Raw genomic sequence first — 13,148 nt, forward strand, 5'->3', positions numbered from 1 at the left:
TTAACAAGTCTATGAAATGGAGCTAACGATAGTGGCTTAGGCTTACTACAACTGAGTGAGTATAATAAATGTAAAGCAAAGTACATAGAACAGTGTCTGGCCCCTAGCAACTGTCTAAGAAGTATTAGTTATTATCGCTCATTCCTTCATGGAACAATTATTGATTGATTGTTTCCTCTGAGCCATGAACCAGGCACTAGGAATATAGTGGCGAATGAATCAATGCCTTGCCTCCCAATGAGCTTACCATCCACTGGGGAGGCACACAACACATGACCTTGTAAATATATAAGATAATGCCACACAGAAGAATTCTGCGTTCCAAGCAAACCGAAGAGCAGTTGCACACAGAATTTTATGAGAACTCGGTCTAGTCTCAGTCACATCTTCCAGCTCAAAGAGCTGGTGGCACCGTGTTTCTAAGACAAAGGCCCCTTAGCAAAATGACTATATATACATCATTAATTTTTTATTACATAGACTTACAATATATTTTACATTGTATATGTAATATTGATATATATGTTTTATATATCAATAACATTTATGTATAATAAATATATTTTGTGTTTTAAATATTTTATATTTTTATATTCATATTTATATTTTATATATCCTAGGAATGGCCCCCATGATTATGGAGGCCAAGAAGTTCCAGAATGTGCTCTCTGCAAGCTGGAGACCCAGGAGCCAGAGGTGTAATTCAGTCTGAATCCAAAGGCCTCAGAAAAAAGAGCACTGGTGTCCGAGGGCAGGAGAAGATGGATACCCACCCCAGCTCAAAAAGAGAGCCAATTCGCCCTTCCTCTGCCTTTCCATTCTCTTCAGGCCCTCCGTGGACTGGATGATGCCCACTAGCACCCGCGAGGCCCTCCTCGCTCAGTCCACCGATTCCAACGCCGACCACTTTCAGAAACACCCTCCGAGACACAGCCCCGGCATAATATGTTACCAGCTCTCTGGGCGTCCAGAGTCCAGTCACGTGGACGCATGAAATCAGCCCTCGCGGGTATAGTCACACCAGCCGATTCTTGAGTAGGTTTTGCCTGAGAGGAAACATTTGAAACAAGAACAGGGTGGGTGGAGAGTGTGCTGGAAGGGGAGGAGAGAGTAAGGCGGCAATGTGCCGGCTGCTTTACACGTGCTGTTTGATCCTGGCAGGTACCTTTGGAGTAGAGATTACAGGACGAGGAGAGAAGCCAGCTACCCAAGGCCCAGTGGCAAAGGGGCAGACGAAGGATCTGAACACGCAGAGTCCCAGCTGGCCACGGTCATACCACAGGCCACAGATGACCCTCTCCGCTTCCGAATTTCCAGGCAGGGGCTAGCGTGAAGTATGACTTCCCTCCTGTATTTGCCTCACTGCCCCTCTACTCTGCTCCTAGAGCAGCCGCTTCTGATTCAGAACCCTTCTGACCCCAGGCCAGCCTCCTCTTTTCTCCCTATTGTCTTTCTCACAAATTTAAAAAAAAAAAAAAAAAAAAAAAAAGCTTTATTATGGATAAAGTATGTAATCTGTAAAATGCAATACATACTCGTCATACTCATGGCTGGGAAATACAGACCAACAAAGTAGAAAAAAATAAAAGTGGTCCAAAACCATCTCATTGCAGAAAAAGGCACTAAAATGTTAATACCCGTTCCCCTATCTTCAGATCCTAGGGATCCTGTCCTCTGTGCTTAGTAGCTAGCCCTTTCCAGTTACACCTTATTAAACTAACTGGGAGTTTGGTTTTGGTCTTTACTCTGGGGTTGCTCCTGGAGCTTGGCTCTCCGTATTGTGTTGGGTGAGGGGCATGGACTTGGGAGGTAGACCGGAGTTGTGCGTGTTTGGAGTTGTTTATCGATTCGAAGTACTCACCTCCCAGCTTATTTCGAGCCTTTTTTTTTTTTTTTTCCCTAGGGCATCTATATTCAAGAACTGGCCCCGTCATTTCGGGTTGTTTTCCCTCGGGGTTTTTCAGCGCTGGGGGTTCTCTGTTCCTTCGAACTCTAAGTGTTTGAACTTTGGGGGTAGCTGGAACTGGCTTTCGCCGTGGGACTTTAGTTTGTAACGATGACTGGCCGCTGCAGGGGGTGACCCGGCCTCTCTTGCTTCCCGCGGCCTCAGGAAGCCCCGCCGCACGGGCGAAAGGGCAGCGCTGGGCTGAAAGGGCTGACCAGGAGGGAGTCGGGCACCCAGCGCCTCCCGGTAACCTAGTAACCGGCGCCTTGGCAACGGAGAGGGGGCGGGACCTAGGGAGGAAGTCGGAAGCTGGAGGCTACATCTCGCGAGAGTTCTTTTTGCGCGCGAACTCTAAGTGCCGGAGTGCCTGGGCCCGCGCGCGGCTAGTGACTGTGCAGGTCACCGGGCCCCGCGGCGACCCCAGCGGACCTGGACACCTTTATCACCCCGCCATGGAGACCTCAGCGCAGCAGGAGCAGCAGCAGCCTGTGGCGGCCAAGATCAGAAACCTGCCCTGGTAGGAGGAGGCCCGTCTGCCGCGGCAAAGGGGATCGGTGGCCGGGGTGGGCCGGCGGCCAGGCCGCCGCGCGCCGGACCTCGTCCTGCCACCCCCGACCTGGCCCGGACGGAGTCCCAGATTTTCGCCTTGACATCCCCAGCTCCCCAGCCCCCTCCGTTCTTCTAAGACGTTTGCCAGGTCTTCCCGCTGCCCTACTCCCATCGCCCCCATTCCTTTTACGCGCTGCGGGTGACAGCACTGGGGTTAGATCCCGCATCTTCTGACTTTGTATCGGCCTCCGTGCCAAAATGCTCTCTACTCTTGCCGGGATCTCCGATGCAATTATTGCTCAAATTCTAAACTGAAATGATCATGATGATAATAACGCTTCCCAGTTAAGTTGTATTTAAATGGCTTCTTATTAGATTAGCAGAGACCCTGTTAGATGTTCTACCTTTACAAAGACCCTAGAAGGGAGGTAGTTATTATTCTACTTGTAAACCCAAAAGGTTAAAGGACTTGCCTCAGGCCCGGAGCTAGAAACAGGTTGGGATTTGAACCCAGGCGAAGTGAGAGCTTGCACTCGTAACCATCCTACTTTCATAGTTGCCTCTGAATGTTGTTTTAGAAACTGATGGGATCTGTCCTGATGTCTTTGAAAGCTCCAAGTTAGTCTTGTCTAAGAAGGAGTTCAGTTTGTTTTTATCGTGGAAAAAACACATAACATACCGTTTACAGTTGTAAAACATTGTAAAGGGTATAATTCTGTGACTTTAAGTACTTTGAGAATGTTGTGCTACCGTGTCACTCTCTAGTTCCCAAATTTTTCATTTTACCGCAGATGGAAACTCCATACTTATGGGCAATTACTGTCCATCCCCACCCTCCCCTTCCTGCACTGCTAATCTCCTGTCTCTGAATTTGCCCATTGTGGCTGGTCATATAAATAGAATCGGTATGTGGCCTTTGGAGATGCGGCTTTCACAGCATCATGTTTTCGGGGTTCATCATGTAGTGGGTGTGGGTGCTTCATTCCTTTTTATGGGTGGATAATCCGTTGTATGGATCGACCACCACTTACTTGCCCGTTCATCTTCTGATGTATATGTCTGATGTCAATCTTGTTAAAAGATTTTATTTATTTATTTGAGAAAGGGAGAGCGAGCGCGAGCATGAGGGGGAGAAGCAGACTCCCTGCTAAGCAGGGAGCCCAAGGCAGGAAAAAATCCCAGGACCCTGAGATTAGGAATTGAGCCAAAGGCAGATGCTTAACCGACTGAGCCACCCAGGTTCCCCAGTGAGTTCAGTTTTTAATTTACTTTGAAATAGTAGGTGCCCATCCAGGTTGAGATTATTTATAGGCAGATAGCTGGAAAGGTAAAATGAGAGCAGTGCTGTGGGCATCTTGGGCTATAACCTTGCTGGGGCCAGGCGTGGTGGCTCCCCTGTGCATTGTAGGATGTTTAGTGACATTCCTGGTGCCTATCCACTGGAGGCCTGTAGCACCGTCCACCTAACTGTGACAACTAAAAATGTCTCCAGATACCACCAAGTGTTTTCTGGAAGATGAAACTGTCCCTGGTTGAGAACCAGTGGTCTGTATTCAAAGTTAAAGGATTTTATTTCCCTTTTTCTTTTCATTAGGATATGAAAGCGTTCTTTTTGCACATGACAGCATGTTCTTGCATCCGTATGTATTGTAATCCATGCTACATTCTATTTCAGGGTTGAAAAATACCGGCCACAGACACTGAACGATCTGATTTCTCATCAGGACATTCTGAGTACCAGTAAGCATCCGTGTGTCAGTTGCTGTCATTCTAGTTGGAGGACCTGTATAAATTTCTTGGTGATGTCTCTGCTGAGTAATAACCTTGAAGTATCTGACTGAGCTTTATGGAATGTTGCTGTAAGAGCCGAGTCCCTTCAGATTTTTCATTGTTGTGTCTGCCTCTCCTTTGAACGTGGGCTTGAAGTGCATTCGAGCCAACTCAAGGGCCCAGGTGAATGAGGCAACTCTTGGACACTGACGGGGGGTCTCTCTTTCTTCCCGATCCTCAGTTCAGAAATTTATTAGTGAAGACCGCCTGCCGCACCTGCTTCTCTATGGTCCTCCAGGGACAGGAAAGACCTCCACCATCCTGGCCTGTGCAAAACAGCTGTACAAAGATAAGGAATTTGGCTCCATGGTCTTGGAGGTAAGTAAGAGGATTCTTCTCACTCTGCAAAGAACTCGAGTCTCTTAGTTCTCTTAGATTTGTCTTACTTTACAAGTAAGTTGCTGTGCTGGAGGTGGGGAAAGAAATAGACAAAATATCTCGAGCGGCTTTTGTCTAGAGTCGACGTTTGGGCCTGGATGGGCATTAGCTAGAGGGCAGTGGTAGGGCTGGATATTTTTCTTTGCCTTTGCCAACTTACACGCAAACACTCTGGGGTCCCTCAGTGAGTGGTCACTTGGTGGCTTGCTGTCTTTGACGTGCCCATCCAGAGTTCTTCCCCGTGTGGCTCCCTCCCGTCCTTGCGCTGGAAGGCTGAATTATCTTGACTACAGGCTGCCTTGTCCTTTGGCTCCCCCTGGTTACGTTTGGCCAATAGGGGCCCTGGCAGGAGTTGGGAGAACGGTGCCTGGTTCTGTCCTGGGGGGGGGGGGGTCACCACAGGCTGACAGCATCCCCACCTGCTGGGCAGATCCCACAGCCTTCTCCAGCTGCCAGCACCACTCCCCTACTCACCTCTTAAGACCTGGGGTTGGTAGTGGGCCCCAGCAGTTGCAGAGGAGTTGCACAGCTCTTGTGGTTTCCCCACCCCCCCCACCGTTTCAAATCTCTCTACATGTCATTCTCTTCAAATACCTGAACTTGTGTATGCCATCTGTTTGCTCTGAGAGTAGACTGATACCCTTAGATTACAAAATTGCAAATATTGTCTATTGCAAGAAAAAAATGTCTAACTAATTTTTTCATTATAGATCTTAGAACCTTACTGCCACCAGTGTTCTTCCTTCAGTATGTTAAAGACTGGTAACTTCTGGGTTGCTCTGGGTTGTGGTGGCTCAAATCAGCATGATTCTGTTCATGCCAGAGGTGCTGTTCACTGTGGTCAGGCCAGTGAGTTACTCCGCCAGAGTATGTCAGTGGTTGTCCTCCAGTGCGGAAGGAAATACAGTCATTTGCCTTCCAGAACGTAATGTAATGGTGTAGTGAGTTGTGAGTTTTAAATACAATTGTGATCTTGGTTTTTAATAGTGTTTATTTCATACTGTCGTTAGACCTAAAGACCTAGCTTGCCGAGCTGGAGGGATGAAAAGATAAATAAGTTCGTAGATGACATACAAATATGTTTCTAATTTACTCTGGCTTCTCTCTCCCGCATTAGCTGAATGCTTCAGATGACCGAGGAATAGATATCGTTCGCGGACCCATCCTGAGCTTTGCTAGCACAAGGACAATATTTAAGTAAGAATTATTTGCATAATTTCTCTCCCTAGAGACTCTGATCAGTGAGATGACAGAGCTTTATTTTTTTAATCCTCCCCTTTGCTTGTCTGTAAAGGTACAAAATGACTTCACCAAAAGTAGCTATGAAAAAGAGGTACAAAGATGCTAGTAAGAAATAATTCCAAAATAAAATATGACCTAAGTCTATATTAGCAGGTTGTTTGGGAAGCATTAACTTCATTTGATTAGTTAACCAAAAACTGTTTATATCCTAAGACCAGATGAGCTAGTTTGAATTTGAACAAAAATGAATTGAGATCGGGAGGGATCATGGGGAGGTGGTAAACAAAGGGAAAGATGAAAAGACAGGCATGCGTGAGGGCGAAGGTGGTGGAGAGAAGCAGAGCCAGGCCCGAGGAACAGGACACCATGTGTGCACAGAAGAAAGGTGAATGTGCCAGGGGGAACAATGTAACAAAAATGCCCAAGTCAGACCTCAGTTCCTCTAAGAGTGACAGGCATGTCTATCTGTGTGACCACAGATGCCTGCTGTGCTCAGGTCGAGGAGGAATGGACTCTCTGAGGCAGGGCCTGATGGCACAGCCTGAAGGCACAACTTCTGGTTCGGCCCAGAAGTGGAGGTGAGATTGAAGACCTCTTCAGATGGTGCCATTTGTTTTCCTAGGAAAGGCTTCAAACTAGTGATCCTGGATGAAGCGGACGCCATGACGCAGGATGCCCAGAACGCCTTGAGGAGAGGTAGGAAGCGCTCCCGGGAATGGTGTGTTGGTTCAGGAGTGCCTTCGAGAGAGAATTAGGCTCTTGGGACATGAGACATGCGGTGGCTTGTTGACCGATTTCATCTTCTGGCCCAGAGAAATCTGCTGACCTTTCTGTATCCCACCCGACGATCTAGACCAAAGCTCTTGGTACTGGGGGTTTCCCCTTTCAGCAGCTGAAGGCCCTGGTGGGACTTTAAGTCTGACCAGACAGTGGTGTCCCATCCTCTTCCCTGGGGTTCAATGTGGGGTTGGGAATTTGTAGGGTTTTTTGTTTTTGTTTTTGTTTTAAGATTTTATTTATTTCTCAGAAAGAGAGAGAGAGAGAGCACAAGCAGGCAAAGTCAGAGAGAGAAGCAAGCTCCCTGCTGAGCAAGGATCCCGATACAGGACTCGATCCCAGGACCCTGGGATCATGACCTGAGCTGAAGGCAGCAGCTTAACCAACTGAGCCACCCAGGCGTCCTGGGAATTTGTAGTCTTAGAATGGGGGGTGGTAGATATGGAAAGTCTGTTGTTCCTAAACTCCTGGGTAGAACTTTCTGCTCTTGGTACCCTAAGGTAGACAGTAGCCAGGAAAATAATTCTGGAAACGTAGTCACACTCAGAAAGTTGACATGACTTCTGTATTTGCCGAGGGGCTGATCTGGCAGGGAAGGAGAGTAACAGATGAGTTGTCTATCTTAGGGCCCTGGTGCAGTGGATTTCTTTGAAAGGACACTGGTAATCTCTCTCGTTAAGATTCTGAGGTAATCAGCTAGGAGACAGGAACGGTCTTGCGGAGTTGGGAGAAGGAGTGGGTTTAAGGGGAGGAGGAGGACAGTTAGAGTGTCTTCTGATCTTAAAAGCTTTGGCAGCCTTTCTTCAGCATTTGCTCTGCACAGCGACTGTCAGTCTGGGCAGATCCCCGTGCGAGAACATTGGGTAACTACAGAACACACCCGGTGTTTCCTAAGCTTGCTGAATTCGACTAGCGCTCTGTCGAATGTTCTAAGGCTTCGAGACAGAGTCCACTGGGAAGTCCACAACAAGCCACCCCCTCGCCCCCATTAGAAGGTGGGGCGTCATCAACCTGCCAGGTGGAGTTTTATGCAAAAGGACAAAAATACTGGATTTCGTAGCGCCGCAGATTAGGATGGCAAGGATGCCAGAATCATGGCACCTTAGAAGGAAGGGACACATTTTATAAAATCTCATTGAAGTGGCATGGCTGGCTTCCAGTCCTGGCCACCCCAGCCACAGCCCCTCGCTCCCACAGCGCCCTGACCTGTGGACGGCCTCTGCTCGTGCATGTGAGCATGGAAGAGTGCGGGGCCTCCAGGGCTCTGGAAGGCTCAGTACGGACAGGAGCTGGTTTTCTTTTTTCTTGCCAGTGATTGAGAAATTCACGGAAAATACCAGATTCTGCCTCATCTGTAACTACCTGTCAAAGATCATCCCCGCCCTGCAGTCCCGGTGTACAAGGTTCCGATTCGGCCCCCTGACTCCTGAACTCATGGTCCCCCGCCTGGAACACGTCATAGAAGAAGAGAAGTAAGTACAGGGGAAAGCAGGAAAGCCAAGGGCCTTGGGGACTGGGAGGCAGGGCCCTGGGCTGGCTGGCGGGTTTACAGTCGAAGGTGATGAGGCGTGTTAAGAGCTAAGGAGGGTGCCTGGCCCAGAGTCAGCATCGGGGTCTGTGAGCTGCTGGCCCCCGGCGTCTCACGGACAGCCTTCACAGGAGGCACTTGGTTCTTCTCTTGATTCCATCCTCCTCCCCTGGAAGCTGTCCCGACTTCCTCCTACTCTTCTTTTGTCATTGGCAACTGCGTGCTGCCAGAGTCCCTTCTGCTAAGATGCCTCCAGCCTTTTGGGACTAGAAGGGAAGGTACTGAGACATTACCTTCTGTCTAACCAGTTGCCAAGCCCGTAGCCAGCCCAAGCTGCTGCTTTTTGAAGCGGGGTGCTCTGCCTCCGTGACCACAGCTCTCGCCAGCGCACTTGCCTCTCAGAACAGAATTCAAAGCCAGTTGCTCAACACAGCAATGCTTGGTCCTCGGTGAGGGTCTTTCCCGACTCGGGGTGGGTGGTCACTGCTAATGTGAAGCCCACAGCCCTGAAGAACCAGAGCGCATTCGAGATCCCCCACCGATCGGGAGAGTACTGTTAACTGTGTCCTTCCCTTTTTTCTTCATTATTTCAAAGCCTTAGTCGCTCCCTTGGTGAATGCTCGTGCTTTCTGAGGGCCTCTTACTTCCTCCTGCCTCATTGCTTTCAGAGTGGACCTGAGTGAGGACGGGATGAAAGCACTTGTGACCCTTTCCAGCGGAGACATGCGAAGGGCTCTGAACATTCTGCAGGTACGGTGCCGCTGGAGCAGATCTCGAGCTGCCACTTTGGAAGCGGTTTTCGAGAAAGACAAAAGCAGTAGCACAGCCAACCTGTAAATTCAGAAATCGAGAAACGGGTAGGATCTCGATCTCATCATGTACCACTGATTTCCCCCCACCTTTGGGTTTTGAGTAACTGAAAGACTAATGTGCCGCAAACCAGGGAAAGCGAGGGACGGGCTCTGGAGCCGGAACACCGGCTGGGCTGCCTCAGCTCCCTCCTGACCCGCCTGCAGCGCGGTGGCCGCTGTGACAGTCACGATTCTGCCCCCTCCGTCTGCACAGAGCACCAACATGGCCTTCGGGAAGGTGACGGAGGAGACGGTCTACACGTGCACCGGGCACCCCCTCAAGTCCGACATTGCCAACATTCTGGATTGGATGTTGAATCAAGACTTCACCACGGCCTACAGAAGTATCCTTCCTCACGTCGTGCTCATGGTGCATGTACCTGAGGCCTGAGCCTGGCCCAGGAGCCCCGGCCACAGCCAGCACCCATACCCCGCTGGCCAGAGACGGCGGCTGCTCGTGGGGCTGGTCCGCTTGCTGAGGGAACACATGTCTGGGGGTGGAGCGGGTCCTCGTCTTTAAGGCCCTCACGTTCTTCCCGAAGGAGTCTGACGTGGGTACAGCTTGAGGCCCCCTTGCTTGCGGATGCGAGCAGCAGGACAGCCTTGGCGCTGGGTCTGGCAGATGTGCTCATTCTTTTTTTTTTTTTATAAGATTTTATTTGTTTGACCGATAAAGATCACAAGTAGGCAGAGAGGCAGGCAGAGAGGGAGGGGGAAGCAGGCTCCCTGCCGAGCAGAGAGCCCGATGCCCGGCTCGATCCTAGGACTCTGAGATCATGACCTGAGTGGAAGGCAGAGTCTTAACCCACTGAGCCACCCAGGCGCCCCAGATGTGATCATTCCTGAGTGGCCAGCATTACTCTGGTTCTGCTGTGAGATTTAAAGCCAGGGGCGGTGAGAGGAGGCCTTCTGGGGGATGCATTCGGCTCTGTCCTCTACTGGGCAGAGACAGTTCTATCAGAAAGGCCTTGTGGAAGATGAAAACCTAGGACAGGTTACAATTGGAGCCCACCTGACACAGCTAGATTCAGACATCACGTTGGGGTGAGAAGCTTTCCCAGAAGTCACCCCCAACGGGCTTGGGATTCAAATTGCCGTGCGGTGTGTTTGCTCCAGAACCCGGCCCTTTGCCTTAAACTGTTCCTCTCTAGATATTATGGAGTTGAAGACGCTGAAGGGGTTGGCGCTCCATGACATCCTGACCGAGATCCACCTGTTCGTGCACAGAGGTAACTCAGTCTTCCCCAGCTGAGAAGCTGCGGGAGGCGGCCAGCGGGGTGGGTTAAGGGCGGGAGCGAGGGAACACGAGGCTTCACTTTTGAAGCAGAGAAACGGGAATGAAGCATAAACCTGGCCCCCCAGTTTTTGTTTTCTCTTGTTGCTATTTAAAACTTTGTTCCAAAAGGTATTTGTTCCAGGGTATTTTCCCCCAAAAGGGAATAAAGAGGAGGAACGTGTGTCTAGGGCATAAAGCAGAGCAGTCTGAACTAAACCGTCTTTAAATTCCATACTCTGCCGTATCTTCTGTACAGAGACCAGGTTTTCAACCTTGGCAGCACGGAGGAATCACCCAGGCCAATCACTTAGCCGTTTGGGGGCATCCGGATTTTCTCAGGCTCCCGGGTGACCTGCCGTGCAGCCTCCTCGGGGCAGCTCTTCCCCCCGCGGCAGCTAACTGCCAACAGTGGGGTCCGCGAATGTTCTGCCCGTGCCTCTCAGGGCCTCACCCAGGCCAGCTGACCGAGAATGTGGTCGGCTGGAGCCCCGCTCTGCACTTGGATTGTGGAAAATGAGTAGGAATAGATTTAAAGATCAATGATTTGTTTTTAAAATTGGCAGAACAAGTGAGAACTTGGCTTTCCCGTTCACTCCTAGAGCTGCCCCGTTCCTAAAGCAGCGTCCATACCTCTTCTGGGTTCTTGTGGTCACTTTGGAACTTGCTTGCAAAATGGGTAAAAACTGAAGACTCATCCAGTGTTCACTTCCTTAGAGGTGGCAGCTAGTGACCTGATGCCTCCAGACACCTTTAGTGTCCCCTGATGTTTAAGCTCATAACTGTCGTGGGACTTTTTTTTTATTGTATTAGGGAATGGCAGACCCTCACTCATTTGAATTTGTTTCTCCCCACAGTTGACTTTCCATCTTCAGTTCGAGTGCATTTATTGGCCAAAATGGCAGACATAGAGTGAGTGCTTCCTGATTTTGATTCCTTTCCTTTTTTTACTCTGTTGTGCATTTTTTCTACCTGTCTGGTTCCAACTTTGTCATTCCTACGTGGCATAATCTAGTTTTTGGTGGGAGCACTGAAACAAACACGGGAAGGGTCTGATTTGCTTGTTAAATATACGAATGAACACAAGGACAGGTTTGGCTCAGTAACATGTTGGAGATAAAGGCCTCTCCTTAGACCTCAAAGGCTTGGTCCACATTGGTTCGAGAAGTGCCGTTACCTGGACGGCCCACTTCAGTTCCAGCATCGAGGTCATTTGGGGAGGAGCAGCTGCCCAGCTGTTATTAAAGCCTTTTGCTGTAACAAAGCATATTGGGAGGCAAAGTAAACACAAACTCCATGTTCCACTTTGCCTGGTTTCATAAACAGTCATTAGCCCCCAGTGAAGCTGGCAGCAGTCATGTAAGTGGGCAGAAGCATTGGGTTCAAAACAGACGCCAGCATGGGACCAACTGTGATTGGCTATCATGGGCTCTCACATGCACACGAGGTCACTTCTCCCTACGTGACAAACTTCATGATTTTGCTTTCACTGGCTGGGCCCTGGAAGGGTGGCAAGATGAGTCACCAGTGTCCTGCTTTACTAACTAGGCCACAGAACCACAGTCCATCATTCTTGCAAGTGAATTAAGGAAATCTCTCAGTGCATTTTGTGAGTGAAGAAATAAATCCTTATCACTTCAGTTCCGCATATGTCTAGATAGCTAGCACAAAGTTCAGAACACTGCCATTGATAACTTTTTTTTAAATTTAATTTTTCCTTACCAGCTTGAGTGGAGTTGATAAATGGAGTGTTCAGGGCAGAGAGGAAAATGTCAGGGGACACCAAAGATGACCGGCCTGTTCTCGTTCTCTTGTCAAGAGGCAGCGGACCACGATACTCTATTCTCACCTTTTGTTTGATTTCTTTTAGGTACAGACTCTCTGTAGGCACCAACGAGAAGATTCAGCTGAGTTCCCTCATTGCTGCTTTCCAGGTCACCAGGGACCTGATTGTCACAGAGGCCTGAACACCGAGCCTGTTCGCAGCGATTCGCGGGCCTCGCAGACACCAGCCGGTGGGACTGAATTAACAGCTGGGCACGAACGCCACGACCGCCCCAAGCTTTGGGAAACTCTGTTCCCGGCGTGGTTGGGCCAAGGTTCAGAAAGTAGCGTTTGAGGCCGGGCAGAGCAGGTAAAGAACAGTTGGAACGCCCAGCTCTCTGCTACACTGCCCACTTGTGTTTTATAGGGAAAAAGAAAGCGCAATGAGCTTTTTGGGGGTTTTTTTCTTTTGTTTTTTAAAGCCTTAAGGCTTTCACCTTTCAGTTGCTTGGAAGGCAGGAAATCGGCCTGCTCCATTTTGGTCTAGAACCTAGGGTTTCCCAACCGCCCGTGGGGCAGCGTCTTCTAACTCCAGGTGAACAGAGGAGCCCCATGTGGAAGTGCACAGATCTCAATGGGGGCGCGGTCTCCGGATCTGCTCTGAGTAGGTGTCAAAGAAGAAAAAGAGATGTGCATCGATTTCTGGCCCAAACTGCTGTACTCTTATAAATGGGCTCAGCTGTCTTACTTTAAAATTGTCTTTTTATTTCTCCTCTACTAGCACATTCCTAATTGTGGCAGGGACAGCAGGGGTAGGGACCTGGGCTTCTGTCAGTGTGGGCGGGGCAGGTGCGCTGGGGCTGGGCTCCAAACCCACCCCCCAACCACCACCAATGCGGGAAGGACAGGGCCCCGCGGACAGGGTGGCAGTCGCTCTTGCAGCAAACAGGCTGCCTTTGTTGATAACATTCTTTTCGGTAAAAATAAAGCAGCTTGCATGCTGGCTGTTAA

At 49.6% G+C, this 13,148-nt stretch overlaps 1 protein-coding gene across 2 annotated transcripts; it reads left to right on the top strand.

Moving 5' to 3' along the window:
• The first annotated feature begins 2,287 nt into the window (after positions 1–2,287).
• Positions 2,288–13,142, top strand: LOC111156323 (replication factor C subunit 5). 2 transcript variants are annotated; one of them, XM_022517090.1, is made up of 12 exons: positions 2,288–2,462; positions 4,170–4,234; positions 4,506–4,642; positions 5,820–5,899; positions 6,567–6,640; positions 8,034–8,193; positions 8,918–8,999; positions 9,315–9,444; positions 10,162–10,163; positions 10,263–10,329; positions 11,231–11,285; positions 12,244–13,142. In XM_022517090.1, exons 1-12 carry the CDS (start codon positions 2,398–2,400, stop codon positions 12,338–12,340), a joined length of 1,014 nt encoding a protein of 337 aa, XP_022372798.1. In that variant the 5' UTR covers positions 2,288–2,397; the 3' UTR covers positions 12,341–13,142. The 2 variants fall into 2 exon arrangements, with proteins under 2 accessions (XP_022372798.1, XP_022372797.1); XM_022517089.1 differs by lacking the exon at positions 10,162–10,163 and having other exon boundaries at positions 10,252–10,329.
• The last annotated feature ends 6 nt before the right edge of the window (positions 13,143–13,148 follow it).

Source organism: Enhydra lutris, unplaced genomic scaffold, assembly GCF_002288905.1.
Source record: "Enhydra lutris kenyoni isolate GAN:26980312 unplaced genomic scaffold, ASM228890v2 scaffoldscaffold46, whole genome shotgun sequence".
NCBI classification, from domain to species: domain Eukaryota; kingdom Metazoa; phylum Chordata; class Mammalia; order Carnivora; family Mustelidae; genus Enhydra; species Enhydra lutris.